Source organism: Rhamphochromis longiceps, linkage group LG6 (assembly GCF_057381845.1).
Source record: "Rhamphochromis longiceps isolate RC_006_pf linkage group LG6, R_longiceps_female_GT1.1, whole genome shotgun sequence".
Taxonomy (NCBI): Eukaryota; Metazoa; Chordata; class Actinopteri; order Cichliformes; family Cichlidae; genus Rhamphochromis; species Rhamphochromis longiceps.
The window spans coordinates 14,771,381-14,796,241 of NC_140562.1; the positions used below are offsets into that span (position 1 = coordinate 14,771,381).

At 40.1% G+C, this 24,861-nt stretch overlaps 2 protein-coding genes across 2 annotated transcripts; both read left to right on the plus strand.

Annotated features, from left to right (window-relative positions):
* Window positions 1-466: 466 nt before the first annotated feature.
* On the plus strand, window positions 467-11,765 carry ears2 (glutamyl-tRNA synthetase 2, mitochondrial). The gene is made up of 10 exons (XM_085409346.1): window positions 467-888; window positions 3,455-3,610; window positions 4,455-4,644; window positions 5,046-5,196; window positions 5,485-5,806; window positions 5,890-5,998; window positions 6,873-7,026; window positions 7,305-7,435; window positions 7,521-7,656; window positions 10,134-11,765. Exons 1-10 carry the CDS (start codon window positions 705-707, stop codon window positions 10,230-10,232), a joined length of 1,632 nt encoding a protein of 543 aa, XP_085265472.1. The 5' UTR covers window positions 467-704; the 3' UTR covers window positions 10,233-11,765.
* Window positions 11,766-12,729: 964 nt separating this feature from the next.
* LOC146667689 (ADP-ribosylation factor-binding protein GGA1-like) lies at window positions 12,730-23,471 on the plus strand. Its single transcript, XM_085409345.1, has 16 exons — window positions 12,730-12,919; window positions 14,436-14,520; window positions 14,977-15,052; window positions 15,590-15,688; window positions 16,175-16,298; window positions 16,489-16,589; window positions 16,663-16,743; window positions 16,836-16,973; window positions 18,533-18,740; window positions 18,818-18,997; window positions 19,089-19,150; window positions 19,225-19,331; window positions 19,434-19,573; window positions 19,690-19,859; window positions 20,622-20,732; window positions 21,083-23,471. The coding sequence occupies exons 1-16, from the start codon at window positions 12,877-12,879 to the stop codon at window positions 21,191-21,193; spliced, it is 1,836 nt and encodes a 611-aa protein (XP_085265471.1). The 5' UTR covers window positions 12,730-12,876; the 3' UTR covers window positions 21,194-23,471.
* Window positions 23,472-24,861: the final 1,390 nt, after the last annotated feature.

The following is a 24,861-nucleotide window of genomic DNA, read 5'->3' on the forward strand; positions in this document are numbered from 1 at the left end:
ATGTTTATTTCATACAATTTAATTGTGCTGACAGAATTATTTTATGTATTTATTTTATTCATTACATTGGATTTTTTTTTTTTTTTTTTTAGCAATTAGAAAAACTCCTTTGAAATTGGACTTTTTTTCTTATGTTGAGAAAAAAATATAAGTAAGGCTTCTTCACACTGACAGAAAGGGTATTTTCACTGGTCGGGCCAAGTTAATATTAAAGTACCATGTAAAATGAGTCGGACATCAGTAGAATAAGACAACCAAACAACCTGGATGCACGAGATAAAATAAATATTATCTCAAGTATAAAAGCTACCGGCTCTTATTTCGTGTGGCATCCAAATGAAACGATACTGAATTATACACAGAGTCAGCTGTAGAGGGCAGTACTGCCACCAGGAAACCTAAAGGAAGAAGCGAGCGCTCCTCCGACAGGCGGCGGTAAGCAGGTTTACGTCTGAAGGATTCGTTTCCGGTTTAGTTTCGACGAAGAAGAACGTAACCTACGTAATAAACACGGTTTAGCATTTGCACATGTGAGGACAAACTTTGTCTTTTTGCTACTGTTGTTACTGTGTTGCTGTTTTTGTGCTTACTGCGGTTTTAGCAACACTCGTGGCTAACTGTGCCTAACCGCGGCCGGGTCAGCGCGCGAGGGAGAGCGTGAAAAACCCTGGAGGATGCTGCTCGTGTCCTCGTGACCTGTCATCATGTCGCGGTGGTTTAAAACCTGTACGCGGTCTTTTCTGCACAGTTTGGAGGTCCGCAGGGGGTTTCGCTGCCTCACGTCGGACGGAAACAGACGGACGGAGCTCCAGCTGCGTGCAGCAGGCGACAGGTGCTGCTCAACGGTGCAGGGGGAGGTGAGGGTCAGGTTTGCCCCCAGTCCCACAGGTAAGGTCCTTCGGTATCCTGCACGACCTGGCTGTAAACATGTGTTACGGTAAATTTAGTTGAAAGAATTATGGAGAAAAAAAAACTGTCAACAGCCCCCAAAATCCTTTTAGATGGATATTTTTATGCTTCAGTTTTGTTCGTCTAACTTGTGGTCTGATTGTGGTCTCATGGCTGTTTTTTTGATACTTTCTTTTTATTGTTTTCTTTAAACATTATACAGGGAGATGGAGTGTAACAACAAAACGGAACATAAAAATAAAAAATAATAAAATATTATTATTATTATTATTATTATTAATAATAATAATAATAATAATAATAATAATAATAATAATAATAATTATTATTATTATTATTATTATTATTTTAAAAAAAGGTGAAAAAAGAACGTGTTGGGTCACCATGTTTCTACAATTTGATCGTTTCTCATTATCAATGTGATGGTCTTTGTCCTGTCGAGTTTATGTAATCAGTCCATTTCTCCCCCTTTTCAATGGTATTGATCTTCCTGAGTCCTTATTTTGTAAGTCAGCTGTTCCATAATTTGTATTTCGTCTATAATATTGATCCATTCATCCTGCGATGGTGGGTCTATCTTGTTCCATTTCCTTGTGATTGCCTTTTTACCGACTGCAAGCATAATTTTCAGTACGTTTCTATCTTCTTTCAACACATTTCCCGTAATGACACCAAGATATAATAATGTACAAGACTTAGATACAGCACAACCCAGAATTTTACCTATAGCTAACTGAACATCTTCCCAAAATTTTGTGATCTTGGGACAGAACCAGAACACACTAAAGTGTGAAGGAAGTGTGTTTGTTCCTAATTTTGGGTGTTATAAAAAATCGAATTACATTTTTCCAGCAATGCAATCTCCAGACACGTGATGATGATGTTGTTGCCTGCTGTGTTTTCCAAATTTGTGACTATTCCTCATCAGATATGTTCACTCCCAACTCTCTGTGCCACAGTTTTACATACATTGTTGTACACCCTCTTGTCTCCATTATATGCTCGTAAATTGTAGAGATTATTCTAATTTTTTTTGCATTGTGGGCTTCAGTTATGGTTTTGATTATTGAATTTTTATCCAGATTTACACTACGTTTTACTTCTTTATTAAAAAAAGTCCCTAATCGGCAAATATCTATCATGATCTTGATTGCTTAGGTCATATTTTGTTTAATCTCCTGGAAGTTCATAAAATTCCCATCTTTAATTAGTGTACATATTGCTGTTAATCCATTAGGAATCCACTGTTTAAATCTTTGGTTCATACAACCAATAGAACCCTTATCATAAGCTGTCCATCGAAGCAGTCTGAGCTCTTTTTCCAGTTTGTATTTTCGTACCAGATTAAACCACATTTTTAACGTAAACTGAGTGACTTAATTCAGCTGTTTAATTACACTCATTGCTTCTTCTGTCTCCCATAAGGCTTTGCATTTCTCTTCCCTGTACTGATTTTTCTAAATTCTTCCATTTGGCTTCATAATCATTGTCACACCAACAAATTATATACCTGATTTGTGCAGCATGAAAGTATGCTTAAAGGTTTGGGAGTGCCAAACCCTCCTTATCCTTTCTTATCTGTAGTGTTTCGAATTTGATTCTCAGTCTGTGACCGTTCCATATAAACTTGGAAAGGATTTTGTCCCATAATCTGAATTGTTTTTCATGTATGTCAATGGGCAGTGACTGAAAGAGGTAGAGCAGTCTGCTGTTTTTAGTTTTGGTGTTGATCTAGATTTGTGTATATATATATATATATATATACATCATTTTAGAGTTAAATCTTAATCAACAATAGTCCTGGTTATAACTGCCAGATATTCAGTAGCTTTCGCATTTTTAATGTCAGGTTATTTAAAACATGCTGCAGCTATTCTTTTCAATAAAAACACAATTTTCTATTTACTAAATGCTACACATGGGATATATCAGTGATTACTGACATAAATAAAGGAGTATTCATTAGAATTTATTTATATGATATGCAGTCTGAGTATTTTTCCATTTGTATACGGTGCTTGGTACTGTGGAGGACAAAAATATGCATATATAAATGTAATTTTCCACTTAAACTGACTTCAGTATTTTTTATTTATTTCCATGTGTTAAAAAAATGTGGGTTGACAGTGACTCTGGCAAAAATGACTCGTGTGTGTGTGTGTGGGAAGTGTTTGCACTGCAAACCTAGACAAAGCAATAATAGGCAATAATAAATGTTACATGGTGTTTGCTGGCATTCGTGCAAAGAAGCGTGGATATGGTGCAGCGTAAGCCTTTGCGTGTTTTTTGCTTCAGCTTATGTCAGATAGTTTTGTTCAGCACAAAGTGTGAGTGCAGCTGCAAGTTTTATCTGATGTAAGTCACAAGATTGATAACGATTAGGGTTTTTCTTGTGAAAGAGAGTAGTTCCACATGTAACATTAGTGATGCATTTTCTGGTTCATTTTTAGTGTTCTGGTGCTGTGTGTGTGCTGGCTCTCTCTCTCACACACAACCTTCAAAACTGCAATCGGATGCTGTAACCATTTAATGCTTTGTTCTGCAGGCTTCCTACACCTCGGCGGACTTCGAACTGCTCTCTACAATTACATATTTGCAAAGAAGTATGGAGGTGTATTCATCCTGCGGCTGGAGGACACTGATCAGAGCAGACTGGTACCAGGAGCAGCAGAGTCCATAGAGGACATGTTAGAGTGGGCTGGTAAGAGACACTAGTCCAGAAGGATTGACTCTGTAATACGTAGCTCTTTGTACACAATCATGACCACTTCATTTTTTTCATCTAATGTGGCTCCCAAGTGAAGAATCTACTTACATCAGTAAATAGAAAATGAACCTAAGATAACAACATAAGAAATAAGTAAACATTTCCTTTTATTTTTCAGTCTGTACATATATCGAACATTTATATAATACGAGATATCTCTAAGATGTCTCTTGAAAAAAACAAAGTCTGACACAAATATGGGCCGTGGTTCTCCATTTCTTTGTTTTTCAAAGTTTGTTAAAAGTTGTCTTTAGATCTGCTTTTTGCACACTGTGCTTTCTTGAGTGTTTTATTAATATGAGGTAATGGCTAACACAGAAGGAGGGATCAGTTGATCTGATGCTTACACAGAAACTACTGGCTGAATTTTGAATATTGTTGAAAAACTGAAGCGCATTAAACAGTTCTTACAGAACTGCTAACTTCATTCTGTTTAAAACTGTGTTGAAAATTGTGTCTTTCCTCAGGGTTGATCTGCTGAATAACACTGGGTAAATGGATCAATGCAATCACTGCATTAAATCCTAATAGAGTCGATCCCCGTCTATTCGCAGTTCATGGATTTTATTCCAAATTATTTGCTGATTTATTGCATGATACAGAAATTACAAACACAAAGATCCCGGGAAAATTAAAATAGGCAGTTCTAAGCGTTTTTAGAGGGGGTCTCAAGGTTTTGAGGGCAGGTGTGGTCCCTAACCCCCACAAATACCGGGGATTGACTTTAAAAGCGTTTGGCTAAGTTGTTGCCACCATCTAAGCTGAATTTTTCACACAGGTATACCTCCAGATGAAAGTCCACGTCGAGGTGGCCCGACAGGTCCATACCTGCAGTCTCAGAGACTCGACCTCTACAATCAGACAGCCCGGCAGCTTGTTGCCAGTGATCACGCTTACTATTGTTTCTGCAGCTCTCAGAGACTGGAGCTGCTCAAAAAAGAGGCATTAAGGTCGGGGCAGACTCCAAGGTAATTCAGAACACAAATCAGTAAAAAACTTTATATTACCCACTTTTTTTTTTTTTTAATGTATCATCTTCAAACTTCAGACGATACACTTCACAGCAATATACTAGGCCATGGGGGACCTGAGTAACATGTTGGCTAAGGATTGCACCTTGACCTTCATCGTTAGTGCCAAGGTCAAAGTTGGCCCTGAAAAAATTCAAGAAATATATGATATGAAAGGGTCTGGAGAAAACTGACAGCAAACCTTTAATTTTTTCAATAAGACGCGCTACGACGACACAATGACACCATAAAGTTTCACACAATCAAACACTGCATGACTATATCTTAATATAATAGAGAGTTGCGCTCTCTGAGTGCTTTTGTTTGTCAAGGTTCTGACAGCGTTTGCATCTCTCCAGGTATGACAACAGGTGTCGTCACCTGCGGGCCGACCAGGTCCAGGAGAAGCTGGCTCAGGGAGCCTCATATGTGATCAGGTTTCGTCTGGAAGAGGGCGTTGAGCCTTTTCAGGATCTGATCTTTGGATGGAATCGGCATGAGGTTGCACAGGTTGGGCTTTTCACTGGGCTTCATGCTAAACGTGTAACCATGTCTAATAAAGCTAATGTTTTTGTTGTTGTTTTTTAATGTTTGACTATAAATATTCTTGCTTGATTGAAATAAATTTAAAATTTCTTGAGGTTCAGATTGTAACTGTGCTTTTAAAACAAGCGTAGTCCATATAATGAGCTGTTAACAGTGGTACTTGAATGCAAAAACCTGCCTTTAGTTTTCAGTCTATCTGCCAGATTTCTTCTGGCTCCTCTCGTTTTTAAACACATCCTCTGTCACTTTTAGGTGGAGGGGGATCCCGTGGTGATAAAAGCAGACGGTTTCCCCACCTATCACCTCGCCAACATTGTAGATGATCATTACATGAAGGTCAGCCATGTCCTGCGGGGTTCAGAGTGGCTGATCTCCACCTCCAAACATCTCCTCATGTACCGGGCTCTTGGATGGCAGCCGCCCACGTTCGGACATCTGCCGCTGCTGATGAACAAAGACGGCAGTAAACTGTCAAAGAGGCAGGGGGACATATTCATCGAAACATTCAAGAGAGACGGAGTCCTGCCAGAGGCTCTGTTGGATACAACAACCAACTGTGGATCTGGATTCAACAGTGAGTGATGGGAGACTCTGCAAAACTGTGACTATAAACAGTGAACATTATATCAAAGTCCAACGTCTTGTGTTTCCATATAGCTAATCGAATGGGGAGGAGGATAGATGAACTGATTTCTGAGTTTAACCCTTCAAAGATCACGACTCACTCTGCTTTGTTAGACCTCGAGAAGCTGCCAGAGTTCAACAGGTGAGTCAGAACTTTATACGTCCTGGTTTTATTGCCTAGGTTCTGTTTATTTAGGCCTTATTTCATTTTTAAAGCAAAAGAGGAAAGATGCATTATGTCTGTTCATTCTTCAGTCTGTTGAAGTGATCGTGTTCTATCATGCAGACGTGAGTCACTCTAACTTTCACATGATAATGACTGAATGAGCCACAGAACTATGTACTCGGTACTCTGAGAGTGCATCAGTGCAGATTTTTCATCTTGATCTTGATCTTTGATAATTAAAGATGCCGCATCCTGGACTGGTTCTTATACAGCTGTTTTTATATTTTTACTGCAGTGAACATGAGCGTGTTCATGAAGACCGGCTTTGAGGCTTCAGTACTGTTAGTTTGGCCAGTGTGAGGCCATGAGACACAGACTGAAAGGAGTCGTCTAAAACCCAGTGCTTTTTTTTTCTTTTCGTGTTATTGCCAACAAATGTCCCAACAAAAAACATTTGCCTTTAATGAGCAATTCAAGATACAGAACAGCCTATTTCAGACTTCCTCTGGTGATGATAAATGTTTCCAACTGCAATTTTAACGCAGTGTAGATTTCTTTCTACTGGAATTCATTCCTGCTGATTGCTTTAGTTTAAGCTGTCAAGAGTTTGAAATGTCTGAATCGAGCGCATCACAGTGAAGCTCAATGGATCTTTGCTTAACTCAAGAACAGCAAAACATTAAGTTTAAGTAATCATTCCCCAAAATGTCACCTTGTTGTTAAGAGTAATCCAAAGTGTCTGTTTTTATGTGGAACATGAGGAAGTCTTATTAAAAAGAAGAGATGAAAAGGAATATATAAATACATATTCGTTTTACGAGGTAAATGAAACTCTCTGTGATTATGACAGACTTCACCTGCAGCAGCGAATTGAAGATGAGCAGCAGTGTGATTTGCTGATACAAGATCTGCAGGAGGAAATCTATCAGGCCTTCGCAGAACAGATCCAGGATAAGGATGTGCTGCGCGAGGATTACATCAGGCGGGTTCTGCGTCTCCGTAAGGTAACCATGACTTTACTCTGGTTTAACTCTGTTTTCCTCTGCTAATTAAAAGGTTCTTGGCCTTTTTAGTGAAGATTTAAATTATATAGACCTTATAGTGACTGTAGTGCGTTTGTGTGCATTCCTATCATTTGATTTCTGGTATGTTGAGGATATGAAACCAGCTGTTGTCAGTTGTTGATCTGTAGTTAAATACTGTCCTACACTGGTGTGGCTTCTAGTGTGATGTCCAAACAGTGTGCACTATTATGGAAACAATCCTCTTCTCTCTTTAACAGGGTCACATATCCTTCCTGAAGGAGCTTGTAAGCCCCACTTACTCTTACTTGTGGGTGCGTCCTTCCTTTTCCAGCCAGGAGGTGGCATCACTCACTGGAGAGGCCCAGCACATTGCTTCATTAGTGCTGAAGTGTGTACAGCCTGTTTCATTCATCTTTCATCTTACAGTTTCAGTCTCTCAATGTGATTTTAAACAATTGAATTTGTGCTTTTAGGCTGATAGAAGAGCGAAGCGAGGAGCTTTCGGTGGATCGACTCGGTAAAGACTTGAAAGCTGTGGCTAAGCAGGCTAAAGCCACCAAGTACAGGGAGGTGATGAAGCTGTTACGTCTGGTTCTCAGCGGTCAGCAGGTACTCAGCCTCGTCCTGTAGAGTGTTTTCATTACAGATAGTGTATAAGATGAAAACAGAGTTCGCACTATCTGCATATGTGGTTGCAAAGCAAAAACAAATATATATATAACACTGCTTAAAATATAAAGGAACACTTTTTAATCAGAGTACAAGATCAAGTCAGTTCTTCTTCTCAAGCAGCAGTGGGGGTTGTTAATCAGTTTCAGCTGCTTTGGTGTTAATGAAGCTAACAACAGGTGCACTAGAGAGGCAACAATGAGACAAGCTTCAAAACGGGAATGGTTTTACAGGTGGAGGACACTGACATTTTTCCCTCCTCATCTTTTCTGACTTCTTTTTGACTAGTTTTGCATTTGGCTAGGGTCAGTGTCACTTCTAATATCATATCTTCTAATATCTGAGCTATAAAATGACCTCCAGCAGGCCACTGGTGTGAATGTCTCGAACCAAACAATCACAAACTGACTTCTTGAGGGTGGCTGAGGGCCCAACATCTTTTAGTGAGCCCTGTTCTCACTGCTGAGCACTGTAAAGCATGTTTGGCATTTACCATAGAGTACTAGAACTGGTGGGTTCACCACTGGCACCTTGTGCTTTTAATAGATGAGAGCAGGTTCAACCTGAGCATTGGACAGACGTGAAAGGGTCTGGGGATGCCGTGGAGAAAATAATGCTGTAACATCGTTCAGCATGACTGGTTTGGTGGTGGGCCAGTAATGGTCTGGCGAGGCATATCCATAGAGGGACACACACACCTCTATAGGCTAAGCAACAGCACCCCTTCTGTTAAGTATTGGGATGAAATCCTTGGACCCACTCAGACCCTACGCTGGTCAGAGCACCTCTGGGACATTATGTTTGGCTCCAGTCTAAGCTACCAGACTGTCCAGGAGCTCAAATGAACAATGTCCAGATCTGGGAGGAGATCGCCATAAGGATATCAACTTCAGTCTTTAGGAGCGTCCGCCAACATTGTCAGCCACGCATACAAGCACGTGGGGGCCAAACAAACGACTGAGTGTCATTCTGAGTTGCTACAATGCAATTTAAGCAGAATGGAGTAGCCTGCTGCATTATTTTTTACACTTTGATTTCTTGTGTGTATTTGAATTCAATGATCTGTAAGGTGATCATTTCCAACAAACAATGTGCCATCTTTCATTCCTAAAACGTTACCCAGTCTATAGTCATTATGTGTTTTGAAAATGTTACTTTTAATTTTTTAAGCAGTGTATAAATAAAGTCGTATCACCTTCTAAATGACCTGCAGAAGTTTTATCAAATATCACTTGTTGCCATTTGAGTTGAACTCTGTCAGAACTGGAAACCACAAGTTTAAAAATGAGTCAGGTGTGGGAGTAATGTGCGCTGCAGCTTGTCTGAAAAAGAACACACGGAAATGTGCAAAATCTGTGAAGTAAAGCTAGTTCTGAATTACTATAGTGCTCGTCTTTTCTCAAACTTGTCTCCCAATGGGTTCTAAAAAGTCAATAAGTATTTGTAGTAGTTAAAATAGAAGTCCACAAGCAGAGGTGGTCACTAATTCAGTGGTGACAGTTCAGCTCTGACCCCAACTACATTTAATTGATGTTTTGACCTTTTCTTGCAAAGTCATCCAGTTCCCATACTGATCACAAGACTTTGTTAAAAGAAGTTCCTGCAATGATGTAATACTGTTTTTTTCCAGCGTCAGATACAGACTGCAGTCTTTAATGAAGAGTTGTAGATACAAGATTTGTTATAGCAGTTAAAAAAATAACGAACATATTTTAAAAAAGCTTAATAATTTCATAATAAATATAACAATTATATGTTCTTAAAAGAGCTTTTATTCTGCACGTGTCTTATTGTAGCTGCCGGCCTGATTCTTCCTATCTGAAAGGTTGCATATAGATGCCCATATTTGTCAGAAGTACACACACACACACACACACACACCTGCATGTTAATGAGGTTGTGAGGTCTGTGGTTAAATTAATCAAGCAAAGATCAGTGTTTGTCGTTTTGATCTTTACTTTAGAGGTCACGTTTGCTCATCCTTAAGAACACTGTGTGCTTTAGAGTAGTGACAGATAAGTAGCATAATACGAGGAACTTAAAATGTCCATCGGTCATTTTTTAAAGATCACTTTCGTTTCTGTAGTCTCATTTCTAAAATTGTGTTTGTCAAACTGCAGATCAGCAGATTCAATCATGTCTAGCTGCTGAAATCAGAAAAATACTCATAGCATGTGCCATATGTTCATTTCCTTATGTGAAATGACTCAACTGAACTCCACAATACCGTTTTTGAAAGGTGGCGGTAATGACAAACAGTCGTCTACTTAGTCGCCACGTTGGCCCTGCTTACTTGGTGAGGGCAGGCATGAAGAAAGAGGAAGCTGTTTCTTGATTGTGTTTCACACAGGATGCTGGCTGGGTTGATTGTGTCAACTTTTCTGACCCCTGATCCTCTCTTCCCCTCTGACCTGCAGCAAGGTCCCAGTGTTGCTGAGATGATGGTGTCTCTGGGCTCTGCAGAGATCATCCATCGATTCCAGAAACTTCTGCTGCTTTCAAACGAAACAGATTAACGACTAAACTACCCGCCACCACGTCACCCTACAGTCACCGCGCCTGAAGAAAACAGCTGCTGCTGGACTGGTTGGCCTGAATGTTGACAGTTGATCTCACACATGCTGATTCTGCCACCTTTAAAATAAACTGAATGCCGATTAATACTCGAAATATTAGAAAAAGGTGCAGAAAATTTTATGCACTCAGACTGTGTTATGCAGTAATGTGAGACCTTACACCTGTTGCTGTGCTCACACATGGATGGGAAGTACCTTGATATTTCCATGCAAATATCAAGGTACTTTACTGAAGAAATTTTAATGAACTGGTCCACAGATGTACAGTCACAAGTGTTACAACTTCAAGGGCAGATGTAAAAGATGAAGATGAAAACGTCAATAAATAAATACCCCAGAGACCGATAGATAAATATATTTAAATTTAATACAGAGTTTCTGCTCAGTTGTTCTCCTGTCAGTTAACAGCTTTTTGTTTTGAATGTGACATAATATATTCTTTTATTATATGCTTTTCTGTTTTATAAATGATGTAAGACTTGTGTAATTAAACCATTTAATTTAACTACTTTTCAAAATGTTTTTGTTTATGAAAGATGGCTTACAGAAATTCTAGGGTAAACATTTTGAAATCACATTCTGAAGTACTTCTACTTCCCTTCATTTTCATATTATTGAGTATTTATTTACTCCACCACACCAGTGTGATAACTGACATTTATAATGCTGTTATATAGAATAACAGGCAGTGAAATAATGCTTCTGCTTCTATAATCCTGTGACATCACAGGGTTGACTGATGTGTGAAGTACCGTGAAATCTTGTTGCAGAGTGACCTTTTGTTATCATGCACCCTCTTTCACTACTGAGCTTTATAAAAAAAATCTGGTTGTAACCAGGTTTTAAAATAATAAAAATATAGGTGAATATTACCTGACATGACAAAAAATTTAAAAATTACACTGTTATTATTAAACAAAGGGAAAATGCAGAAGCAGCATGTGAAAAACTGAGCACATACCATCATTGGGTAGTTCTTGTAGAACCGCATTTAGCAGCAATAATTTGAAGTCATTGTTCATTTTATGACTATTAATTTTTCATTTGTTGTGAAGGATTTACTTTTGTTTTTTTGTTGTTGTTTTTTTAATCACATTGCTTCAGTGCATTGAGGTTTTTGGGGCATTTTTTATGTTATGCATTGTTCCCACCACAACATTTCAATACGGCTGAGGTTTGGACTCTGGGCCATTGCGACAGTTTGAGTCTTTTCTTTTTCAGATGTAGAGTTGTTGCTGTGTTTGTGATCATTGTCCTGTTGCTTGACCCTGTTTGGGTCAAGCTTTAGCTGTTGTGCAGCATATTTGGCTCTAGAATACTTTGGTATGCAGAGGAGTTTATGGTCGACTCAGTGACTGCAAAACAAGCCCAAATCATCACACCTCCACCACTGTGCTTGACGGTCTAACGTGTTTGGTTTTCTCAAAGCATAATGCTGTGCATTATAGCCGCACATCTCCACTCTGCTCTAATCTGTTCAAAGGACATTGTTCCAGAAGTCTTTCGTGGGTTTTGCCAGATGCAAATTTAGATCTGAACAGTCTGTACTGTCATGAACTTTAACATTGGGCCTCATTTAGCATGTTTATAGAGTCTGAAACAAAAGACTCTCTTAAACGTTCCTTTTTGTGAATGATCTTTCTCTGTGTAGATACACCCCTGAATACTTTTACAGAGGTCCTCACATTTGCTAATGATCAATTAGTCTTTGACTTTTTTGGTACAGGGAGGGTTAAATAGTGAGATACAATTATTTTAAGAACATGAACAGCAGACTCCATGAGGCTATCATGAGGGCCTTGAGTCCTTTAGTAGTACCTGTGCTTGCAGTTACTGTCAGCTGAGCTGAGAGAGTGATGATCTGTGGCCATCACCTCCAAAACCATTTCCTTTTTGGTGGTTATGTTTTTGTTGCTTCTCCAGTGCTCTTGGTGACACTTACATTTGCATCAAAGCCGGTGAAATGCATCCACAATGGTTTATGGATCCTAACTGGGCAGACTGTTGGAGACAATTCTGAGAACTGCATCGCAGATAATGGACTCTTAGTTGAATTATCAAAGCACGTTTTTGTTTTTTTTTTTTTTTTTTTATTTGAGTCAGATTATATTTAGAATAAATATTTTTACAAGAAGAGGTGAAGGACGTTTGAACTTAATACATTATGAATTAAGCATCATAAGAAATGCGCTATGAAAGTACTAAAAGTACTCCAAACAATATAAACAATATAAAAATATCGATTCCTAATGAATTCTTCTGTAAGTGGAAAGAAGTTTGGGTGATCTAACGAAGTAAAAGCTTTCCGTGTGAAATGTGAAGAAGTGTGCATGTGCCTGAAGTGTGTTTTTGAGTCCCTTCTTTCCGCCGCTGCACTGACAAACACGACAGAGTTGAAGATAAGCAGATATGTGTGTGAGCGCGTGCTGATGCAGGCAGTGAGGGGGTGTAACGTGGTTGGTGTGTCAGGGGCGTGAGTGTCACATGTCAGCGTACACAGACGGCAGTTTGACACCTCCGCTTCTCCGCCAGAGAGAAACAGTCAGCAGCTAAGCGGCTCTGGACCGGCAGGAGACGGACGGCGATGGCGAGCGGTGACAGCCAGGAAACTTTCGAGTCATGGCTCAGTAAGTGAACAAGGAACAGAAAAAGTTTGTGTTGTTGTTGGCGTTCAGCTGCGAGTCTGCAGAGCTAGCGTACTTCTCATTGGCGAGACGGTCCGTGCTAACGTCCCGTCAACGGTCGGCTCGTGACTTCAGTTTGACTCCATCACCGCACACACTTTTTATGCGCGAAACAACGCCCTGTTTTATTTATTTAACTTAAACTACGTTTTGGTATTCTCTAGAAACTCTCAGCTGGAACAGGAAGTTGTTCGCTCGTGCGTGTGCCTCAAAGAGAGCGAGAGAGAGAAGCGGTGTTCGCGTGTCACCTGCAGAAGTGCGCGCGCTGTCACAGGTTTTTTATGTAATAAAAGCAGGCGTGTGACCAAATAAGTAGCTGGTATTGACTTTAGACCTGTGATGAAGTACAGAGCAGGTTTTTATAGGTTTTACTGCAATAATTCAGCCCATAATGCATCTCATACTGTATTCAGAGCATTACTTAAAATAAATAACACAAGTAGACACCCAGACAGGAGAGAGGTAGTGCTGAAGCAGTCAGTTCATAGCATGGTCATATTGTACTGTATAGTTTTTATTTTTATGATGGGTTTTATCTTTATTTCTTTTTGACTTTTTGTTTAGTTTAGTTTTTAATTGGCTCAATGTTAGGTTTAGTCTTAGTATCATTGTGTGGAGGACATATATCAGAGTCACTACAGGTGTTTCAATAAAAACACAGAACATTTTAAAACCAGTCGACTTTCAGGCTTGTAGACATCCAGAATCTCAATTAAAATGTGCGTTAAAGCCTCGTCGCCTTATTGGATAAGCTCCTCTGTATATTTCTTGTATTCACTGTACTGTGCAAAAACCTTGAGCTAACCCTCATTTCTTTATATTTTGCTTCCAAGTAGCCCTTCTTGCTTGTAACTTTTTAAAAGTGGTCCTAAGTGATTGGCTTTAGCTGAATCTATGAATGGAATTTGTAAGAATGGTGCCTTTTGTGCATGAATGATTCATAGGTTAGTGTTAAGTGGCTTCCCACATACGCAAAGGTCAGGTATAGGAACTGGACTGAAAATCAGTAAAGAAGTAGCCAATGTCCAAACTTTGAAAGACCTTCAGAAGGCCTGGAGAACTATTGCTCAACACCACTTTAAAAATAATACGAAGTCTAGTTCCATGACAGCAAAATATAAAGAAGTGATTTTTTTTTAATGTGGTTTCAGGCTTTTCTGTAAATGAAAAAAAAAAAAACTCCCCTACCCCTGGTTATGTATTTCATCAAAAAAAAATTGGATCTAGAAAATTATTAAATAGAGTACTTAAAGGAAAATAAAACAGTTTCATCTTATATGGTGGGGATAGTGCACAAATATGTGTGCTAGCTAGCCTCCACACATTAGAAGCACACTTGGTGCAACATAGGCTTTGTTTCCCCTTTTTGTGCAGATCTTTAATTTTCACTTCCACAGAAAATCATTTTTTCTTCTTCTTCTGTGTTTCACTCTTTCTGTGGTCTGATTTTTTTGTCCAGATCAGGCCACGGACCCAAATAATCAGGAGGACAGATGGGACTGTATTCAGGGTTTCTACGAGCTTGTCAACCAGGAGACTAACGGGTGAGCAGAGTGTTGCTTTCTTCAGTCTTACCTATAATTTAAGCACCTGTAAAACTTGTATACTTTCCCTCTTTATTGTAGTTAGTATAAACTAAAGTTTTGTAAGCAAAGCCACTTGGTTCTAAAAATGACTTCAACACAACTCAGACATTTGGGAAATAGTTGCTTCACATCCATGTTGCCATCACAGTTTGTCAGTTACACCATTGCGCAAGATCAAGAGGGAAGTCTGTGACACCTTTTCCCCTTCACTCTTCCCGATATGATGCAGCATAAAGTGTAAAGGTACTTTCACGTAAAGGCAGAGTCCTGTTTTATTTGAAGCATTTCAGTGGATTTCTGCTGAGGCGGGCAGAGCGCTGTGTGGAAGCTGTGCAAACACTACGTCTTCAGCTGTTTGCACGACATGTTTGCTCGCAGTTCACTCAGATGATTTGAGATTTTTCTGCCTTTCAGGCCGCAGGTAGCCGTTCGTCTTCTCGCACATAAAATCCAGTCCCCACAGGAGAAAGTGGCTCTGCAGGCTCTCACAGTGAGTAACCAGACTAATGTCACGGCATGTATTTATCTCTCTTGTTTTGTGGTGCTTTTATCTGCAGACGTCTGAATTTGAATCAGATTTTTTTAACACGGACAAGTACTATAATTCTGTATTGATTTATTTCTCCTTCTCAACGGTCATACTCGGCATTTGTCACAGTATTTTTGTCGACAGAGGCCATCACAGAAAAACAAATGTGTTTGTTGTAACTCTGTGTGTGGGGGTGGGGTGAATAATATCCGTGACTAATATTTATCACGTGGACGAAGCGACATGAGGCACTTAATCCAAGTTTGAAGCTGCTGTGAGGGCACGCACAGCTTGTAGCCAGTGTTTCGCTATGAGATGCGACTTGGAGAAGCTTCTCGAGGACCATGTGCCTCAGGACATGTGACATTTTAAATGTGGTTAACCACAAATATCAAAGATGAAAATCTCTTCTCTCTGTGCTGTGCTGCGTAAATGTTCTTCAGTTTCTAGTGGTTAGGATTGAGTTTTTTTTCTTGTTGTTTTTTTGGTGTTTTCCAGATTCTCGAGGCTTGTATGAACAACTGCGGCAAGCGGTTCCACAGCGAGGCTGCCAAGTTTCGCTTTCTCAATGAGCTCATCAAAGTCTTAACACCAAAGGTACTGCTTATCAGACACAAAAATGTCAGTGGTAGTTTTTAAAGCTGTGAGAACAGTCTGAAAACCTCTACATTTGGTAGTCAGACTTCCACGAAGTAAATTATTTAAGAGTTCAAATGAACTGCAGTGAACTTTTGTGAACGTGGAAAAAAAATAGCCTCCATATATCACAAGGCTCAGTCGAAAGTTCAATAAAAAAAAAGGCATATAGAGATTCATATTATAAGAATGAAAAATGTACTTCAATTAATATGTTTAGACAGTTACTGCAGGGATAGAGTCACAAAAGTCTCCGTGTTCCCAACTGTGCAGCACGTTAGTAAATCTGCTCCAATCTAATCTAAGAATCTGACAGCGTATAGATTTAAAATTAGTCCAACATCCAAAGGTCCACGTTCTAGACTGTGGGACCAGGATATTCTGGAAATTTCTAATGAGCAGCTTTTTCTGCAGTAACACTGACATGTGATCCATCTTTCCGAGCAGTATTTTGGCTCGTGGACTCCACAGAAAGTCAAAGACAGGGTGACGGAGGTCCTCTACGGCTGGACGCTCTGGCTTAAAGATGAACCTAAGATTCAGGAAGCTTACAGCATGCTCAAGAAACAAGGTGAGGAACAATGCAGATACAAAACATGAAGTCTGTGCTCAGAAGCTCTACCTGAGAATCCCTTCATTTAACACTGAGCACGTGATACGTAACAGTTTAATCATTTCTTAGTTGTTCTGTTGTGTTCAAGTCTCGATGAGAGGACGTGTTTTGATTTTTTCTTTGAGTGGGTTTCTTTTTCTGATCCTAGGTATTGTGGAGAAAGATCCCAAACTGCCGGACACGGTTATAATGGCTCCTCCACCACAGAGAACCACAGAGTCTGTTTTTGACCAGGAGGAGAAAGCGAAGGTGAGCATGTGTGTTTGTCTACTGAGGTGTGCGACTGGTTTCATCCTGCTTACATTTTTTTCTGTGCTTATAGCTGTTGGCCAGATTATTGAAAAGTGGCCGTCCTGAAGACCTGGAAACTGCCAACAGGCTCATTAAAAGCACCATCAAAGAGGTGAGGAGTGCTGTGGTGATCAAAGATGATGATCGTGCTTTTATATCAATTTAATATTGACCTTTTTTTCCCTGTGTATGTGCTACATTAAGGAGCAAGAGAAGGCTGAGAAAGTGTCAAAGCGTGAGTCTACTCTGCAGGACGTGGAGAGCAACACTAAGCAGCTCAGAGAGCTGCTGGAACAGCACGCTATCACTGGAACTTCATTACAGCCCAGCGACGACATGAAGGTATGTTACTACATGAAATACACACTCCGCTTGGGAAGTCCTGTGACTGTTGTGTCTTTATTTGCTTTGCAACTGCAGAACTGTTTTCTTTCTTTTTTTCTTTTTTTTTTGTGCAGCGTTGGGTGTGTTTGAGCACAACATTTGATTGCAAGGACTAGAATTCACTTTTGGTATTAAATGAAATGCACTGTGGTGGTTTGAATCGTATCTATCCAATAGATTCCATTTTGTTCATATAAACATTGAGTCTTCCTCACATGCCAAAGTCATTCATGGAGTTCCACAGGGCTCTGTGCTGGGACTGAGGCGTTTTACGTTACACATGCTTCCATAAACAATATTATTAGCAAACACTACCCAGTGTTAAAACGGAGGCAATCGGTTCGATCTTTCACACTGAGCGTTTTTTTCTTTAGCATAAGTAATACCAGACTTTATCCTACATTTATTTGTAATGATTCCATAACACTCTTCTACATAAAATCAATTATTTTGATGCGTTAGATATTGCGTTATTTTACCTTTGCTCTATGTTATAAAATAATCTAAATAATTTGTAAAATGAAAAAAAAAACTTATAAATTTAGTCTTGAATATTTATTTTAAATCAAAAATCTAACTTATAATTGGGAATTTCTGAAAATATGTTGAAAATTAGTTAATCATGTTTTGTTAATTGGTGATTTTAAACTGCCCGTAGGTATGAACGTGAGTGCGAAAGATTGTCTGCCTCTCTGTGTTAGCCCTGCAACACACTGCCTTACCCTAAGGCGGGGGTGTCAAACATGAGGCCTGAGTGCCAGAATCGGCCCAGCCAAGACTGGAATCCAGACTCAATGGACGGGTTAGGAAATGTGAAATGGGTTGAAAAGTTTCGACCTTTTAACCGTATTGTCACGAGTGTTAATGCTTTATGTTTTCTGATGAATGCATGCACAGGATACACTGCATACCCTTTGGACACATGGATACACTGTTTCTGCAATTTTACACATTTAACCTTTTTTAATCAGCTCGATGGAGCTGGGATACATCGATATGTCTTTGAGCTTCATTTATCATTACAGATCTTTCTATCCCTGTTTTGGTCATTAGTGTTTTGAGTAACCTGAAGCACTGGAAGCTGAACTCATGCTTTAATGACCCTCAGCAGTTACATTTGTTAGTAGCTCCTGTCCTTGTGGACAGGATGTTTGCTGATTGAAGTCTTGTGATCTTTATTTAGTAAAATCTGTGTCTGTGATGAAGTCGCTTTTTTCCACTCTTAGTTTATCTCCTTGGATACAACTGATCGGTTTTAAAAACTTCACTCAAGCTGTGATGTTGAGCTGGTAGAGCCAATTTTCCCACTATCACAATGCTGGGAAACGATGTTCTGCTGGTGGAAACTTGAGGCACAGTGTCTGACAGTTGATTTACTTGAACGAGAAATACACCTCAAAAAAATAGGACCTTTTGTACAAAGGTCAAAACCAAGCTTTCTTTTTTTAAATGATCCATTTAAAAAAAGAAAAAAAAGAAAACATTAAATTTTTATTTTTATTTTTAAACCTTTGCAGACGCTGTATGAGCGCTGCGACCGGCTGAGGCCCAGCCTCTTTCGACTAGCCAGCGACACGATGGAAGACGACGCTGCTCTGGCGCAGATCCTGGCAGCTAACGATGACTTGACTCTCGTAGTGAACGCTTACAAAGTCCGGGTGGTGGGAGCAGAGTGTAACGGAGAAAGAGCACGAAGTAAAAGTGAAGAAGTGACAAGTAATACGGGTAGGCTTCATTTTGTTCACCTTTTAGTCCTCGTGGAAAAATCTTGTTTGCGAACCTCTTTTCTCTCATTGGTCCAGCTCCTACGAGTCACAGAGAGGTTAAGAGCTACCACCTCATTGATCTGTCAGCACTGGACTCTCCGCAGACTCACAGGAAAGCCGATTCCCTGCCTGTATTCGAATCTTCGTCACCAGTCTTCACCTCTTATCTGGAAAAAGCTTTCAGCTCAGAAGACGACCAGGACTTAAACGAATTAGGTGGGCCTGCTTTTGTTCTTATTTCGCCGTTATTGTCTGTAACACTGACAAATACGCTTCATAATGTAATGACGTCCTGTTGTGTGATTAGATCTGGTCTCAAAGCAAAGGACTCAGGAGAATTCCAAGTCCTATTCTGAGGAACTGATGCAGGTGAGGCTTGAATGGAAGATTTAAACATGCATTTTATTTGGAATATGCGATTTAACATGTTCTTTTACTTTTAGTTAAATGGAGACATTTTTAATGCTGAGCAGAACGGAGGAGGGGGGCTTTTACTGAGAGCCCGTGGATGTGGGGGCAGCAGTGCGACAACTAACGGGACAGACATTTGGTAAGATAGCAAAGAAATTTCTAGCTTTTGCATGCACTTAGTCAGAGTTGTAAACAAGTAAACAACCTTTTGTTTTTAAAAATCTGTCTTTTGTCCCGTTAGGTCTCACCCTCAAAGTCAGCAGTTCAAATGGTCGGACAAACCATCAAATGAAGGCTCAGGTTCTCCAGTGAAACTAGAGGACTCATGCCCCCCACACCTCCTGAACAACATCTTTGTTCCAATGGAAAGCATCAAATCCAGTAAGTCGTCTGAAGCGAATCGTCCAGTGTTTGCCGCGAGTTTTGCAGCTGTGAGGAAGTCGTTCCTCAGTATCAGCAGATACTTTGTTTAATTGTTATTTTCACGTGTATGTTAGGTCAGCTGGAGCCGATCACGTTATACAACCGGGCCGGTTTCCACGTATCTCTTCATTTCGCTAGAGACCCTCCGCCAGGTCATCCAGGTGTCGCCGTGGTCGTCATGTCTGCAGTGAACACATCTGCGCTCGATGTGAGAGACTTCCTGTTTCAAGCTGCTGTTCCAAAGGTAACAAACTCAGACTGCAGGGTGATGTTTTTAAAATGTGGACGGATGCACTTTTGAATCAGAAAAACTTTTGAAAATATCTTTAGGACGTGTCGACTTCAAACCTCTTTAATCTTGAAACAAAAAAGATACAACAAAGAAAGCAGGCTGGTTCAAATGATGTACTTTTTTCACAGTTTTGCTTAAAAAATGAAATAAAATGTTGAAATTAGTGCTAGAATTTCTGAATTTTAAATAGTGACTGGTCAATAAGTCTAGGAAAGTGCTGTATAAATGCCAGTACACATTTTTCTCACTTGCAGATGTTTTTTCTTAAGAAGTAGGTAGACACGGGTGTTACTGATGGAATGAATTATGTTACGCACTTGGCCTTCACCTCACACACAGGTGGGATTGGTAACACCTCTGTGTGTGTCTATTTGATGACACGAAGGCTTTGTCTGTGTAAAAGGGAATATTAAACTGTAGCTTCATTGTGGGTCTAAAAATATTACAACTTTGTATATGTTTAGATGGAGAGGAAGCTAGGTCATTGGCCTGTGACAGCTGTTACACCAAGCTCTGTGCAGTTAATTGTAAGGCTCAGACTATCAAATCACAACAAAATGTATCTGGCGCCCCCTGCTGGAGTCGGGTTGACAGTTCAAATTTGTGGGGCAGTCCCTGTCAGTGTTTTTCTGTTTGAAACCACTTCAAGTGTCTGCCTGCTTCCTATCTGAGTTGGGCACACAGCTCTTTCTTACTTTAATCACTGTCACACAGACGATGTTAGTGAAACTTCAGCCTGCCTCAGGGACACGCCTACCTCCATACAACCCTGTCCTGCCTCCACCTGCTGTCTCCCAGGTCCTCCTGTTAGCTAATCCTCAGAGGGTGAGTTATATGCATGTAACTGTTACTACCTGTCTACCTTGATTAAAGTTGTCAATGTCTCTGCATGTGAGTTTGTTTGTTTATACTTGTTTTTGTTGTATATTTCCACAGAGCAGGGTTGTTTTGCTCTTGCTATAAATTGTCGGATCCTCAGTAAGATGCTTTACACATTTCCTGTACATGGCAGGAATGGTTAAGAGAGTAAAGCTGTAGATAAACACCATACTTTGTTTTATATTACAACACAACACAAAAGATAATGCTGATAATATTTAAAATATTTGTTCTTTATTTCTTTCTTTGGAGAAATTCAGCCAATTTCTTAAGATGTCCCTTATTTTTTCCCTCAGCGTAAAGTCCGCCTGCGCTACAAGCTCACACTGATGCACGGAGACCAACATCTGAGCGAAACGGGAGAGATCGACAACTTTCCTGACTGGATGTCTTTGACCGGCCACTGAAAACTTCACAAACTCGGATTTGTACTCTGTGCTGGGTGTGAAATTAACAATTGAAAGAAGAGAGAGTGATAGTGAAGCCAGGGAGGAAGAAAAACTCAACCAGAAGATGGAGATGCTTTCACGTTTGGACACTTCATGAAGTAACACCAAGCAAGTTTGTATTTTTGAAAATCCTACTTTGTGTGCGTAGGTTTTTTTGTTGTTGTTTTTTTAACAATTTGCTGTGATTAAAAAAAGTAGCAACTGTGATTCAGGCAAAGAAAAATGTCTTACATTATTTAAAAAAAGAGTTGAAAGTCTTACATTGCACATGGAATCCGTTACTTCCAGTTCCTTTATACCTGGTTGGTATTCCAAAGAAACACCAAGCACTGACACTGGAGTCACACTATGGTAAACGGTGGCTGGACACAGCAGTGCAACTAAAAGTATTGTGACCTTGAGATCTTGTTGCCTTTTGAAGATCTAGTCTAACTACTCGTCAGTGAGTTGTTGTGATCTGTATTCCAAGCTTGATGCATCAAAACGCGATAAAACGGCAATAAGAGGCGTCAGTCTGCAACTCGAGGGGGTACATACAATCTGTTTGTGATCATTTGTGATAATGCAGAGATTCGCTATGAGAAATCACAAATATGTTGCGGTCAGAAATTCACAGAAAGTGCTGAACGTCAGAGTCTCACAAATAGGAAACAGAAAGTTCCTCCACAAATACTGACGCATGGCTGCAGGGCTGCGATTTAACTACAGAATGACATTAACTCTGCTACCTTGCTTTTATTTAGGTACATAACAAGAATACAACCAGTTGGCAACCAGCTGACTTGAGCCCCTTATTGCAAAGAGATATGACATGGATGTGTTGTGCTCACTTTGGAGTGACTGCTTTGGACACAGTTTGTCTCCCACGCGGTGACCTGTGCACCCGTGTTTATGCTCTGGTTAGCACTTAATTGCTGCAACCACTTTCAATCAGTCACTGAATTCTAAAATACTCAGTTCAGTCAACAGGCCAGTGGGATGCACGCACACACACAAATAATGAGCAGCAAAGGCAGGAGCTGTTGCTCTGTTTATTGTAAAACCCAAACAGTCCAAGGCTTTAGTAATTATTGTTGCTTTAGCTGTGCCGTTAAGAAACTCAAGTACAACAAAATCTGTGGCAAAAATAAAACAATCTATTATTCATTCAGAGGATTTTACAGTTCTTTTACACTTTTGTGTGCATCAGAATATTGTATTTCAAATCTAAGCATTTGATGTAAGGGTGTTCAGGTGGGTTCAGCACATCCCCGACTGGACCCGATTCACGTGTCAGATGCTCTGCTGTCATCTTATTTCGCTGCCTCGTGCTGTTGTTAAACCACTGAGGTGCAATCCAGCGTAAGCTGACGTGTTGCTGGTTTCAAGTCTGCATTTGAAAAACTCTTCTGCTTTTCTGACATCAGAACTCCCGAAGCACCTTGAGATGTTTTTAATATGTATTTATCTTCCAACTAAGATTTCCTTTCCTTACACTTAAAGTGTGTGAGTATAATTATATAATTGTGTTACTGCATTTCGGATCTGCTTGTTTGTGTATCAATTAAAAGATTCAAGAAAAAACAAAGACATGTAGCAAAGCTGATAAAAAAAGTGTTTACATCTGTAAACACTTTCCCCCCACTCTGTGGCTGAAAGCAGGACAAAATAACTGATGAATGTGTTAAATACACTTTAAAATAAATCAGTTACTACTCTTTGCTGTAGCTTTTTGTAGGGTTTGACTCTTAGTAGCATGCTTCATTTTGTTTCTCTGTGTGAAGTTGTTTCCAGTTTGTTTGTGTTTCATTTCATTTTATTTAGTTTTCTTTAATTACAGACTGTGTGTTGTTTCCTCAGCTTCAACCACTTTATGAACCCCAAAGAAGACATTCAGGCTCAGTTTTACCTGCTTCCTCCTGTGTGACTGTGAAACAGGAAATGCATGTCTGTCATGTGTCAGTATTGAGTTCTTTAATAAATATGGATTCTGTTACAGTTGTGTTCTGGGTCCAGGGATTTCAGATCTGTGGCTCTTTTACATATGCAGGGGCTTAATGTGGTATCGTCAAAAGACAATAATATAAACACAAAATGAACAATGGATATTTTGCAGTGTTTTTTAAAAGTTTGTCTCTACATCCTCCAGCTGTGAAAGTATGTAGCCTTTACACTGAATTAAAAAAAGAAAAAACGTTTTCACATGTGCTTCATCTCCTTCGTCTAACACGTGTTACTTCATTCTCTTGTATTTGCCGACCTCTACAGCGATGATTAGCTCGGCTGAATACACATAAATGTTTAGTCTTCACCCTCCGTTGCTATGGATTCCACATGCAGCTGGGTTTAAGTCAAAGAACTGAAAACCTACCTTTTTATATAACTTTTAAAGCTCTTGGACTGCTACATTTTGACTTGATAAATTTCTACAAACAGAAATAAATCAAAGCTCTGCAGACCACTTTGTAGTTACTGTTTCACAGTAGGCCTAAAAATGCTAATTTTTGTCTCTCCACTTTACAGTTGTTACTGAAGTAAAACAGTAAAATTATTTATATATATATATATATATATATATATATATATATATATATATATATATAATATTCACTGATCCACACTACCAGGCTATACTGCAATGACATTGGAATGTCGTTCGGACTGGAGAAGTGTAGTCGGATGGTATCAAAGAGAGGGAAGGTAGTCAGAACTGAGGGGATTGAACTACCAGAAGGCAACATTGCAGACATAGAGGACAGTTACAAGTACCTGGGGATCCCGCAGGCAAATGGGAACCATGAAGAGGCCGCTAGAAAGGCTGCAACCACCAAGTACCTGCAGAGGGTCAGGCAAGTCCTGAGGAGTCAGCTGAATGGTAAGAACAAGATCCGGGCCATCAACACGTACGCCCTGCCCGTGATCAGGTACCCTGCTGGGGTAATAGGCTGGCCAAAGGAGGAGATAGAAGCCACTGACATAAAGACAAGAAAGCTCCTTACCATGCATGGAGGGTTTCACCCCAAGTCCAGCACCCTGAGGCTGTACGCTAAGCGGAAGGAAGGGGGCCGGGGACTGGTGAGTGTCAGCACCACAGTCCAGGATGAGACAAGGAACATCCAAGAATACATTGGGAAGATGGCCCCAACTGACCGAGTGCTCAGTGAATACCTCAGGCAGCAGAAACCCAAGAAAGAGGAGGGAGACGAGGAACCATCATGGAAGGACAGGCCCCTGCACGGTATGTACCACCGGCAGATAGAGGAGGTGGCTGATATCCAGAAATCCTACCAGTGGCTGGACAAAGCTGGACTGAAAGACAGCACAGAGGCACTAATCATGGCAGCACAAGAACAAGCTCTGAGTACAAGATCCATAGAGGCTGGGGTCTATCACACCAGGCAAGACCCCAGGTGCAGGCTGTGTAAAGATGCCCCAGAGACAATCCAGCACATAACAGCAGGGTGCAAGATGCTAGCAGGCAAGGCATACATGGAACGCCATAACCAAGTGGCCGGCATAGTGTACAGGAACATCTGTGCCGAGTATAACCTGGAAGTCCCGAGGTCAAAATGGGAGATGCCCCCAAGGGTGGTGGAGAATGACCGAGCTAAGATCCTGTGGGACTTCCAGATACAGACGGACAAAAT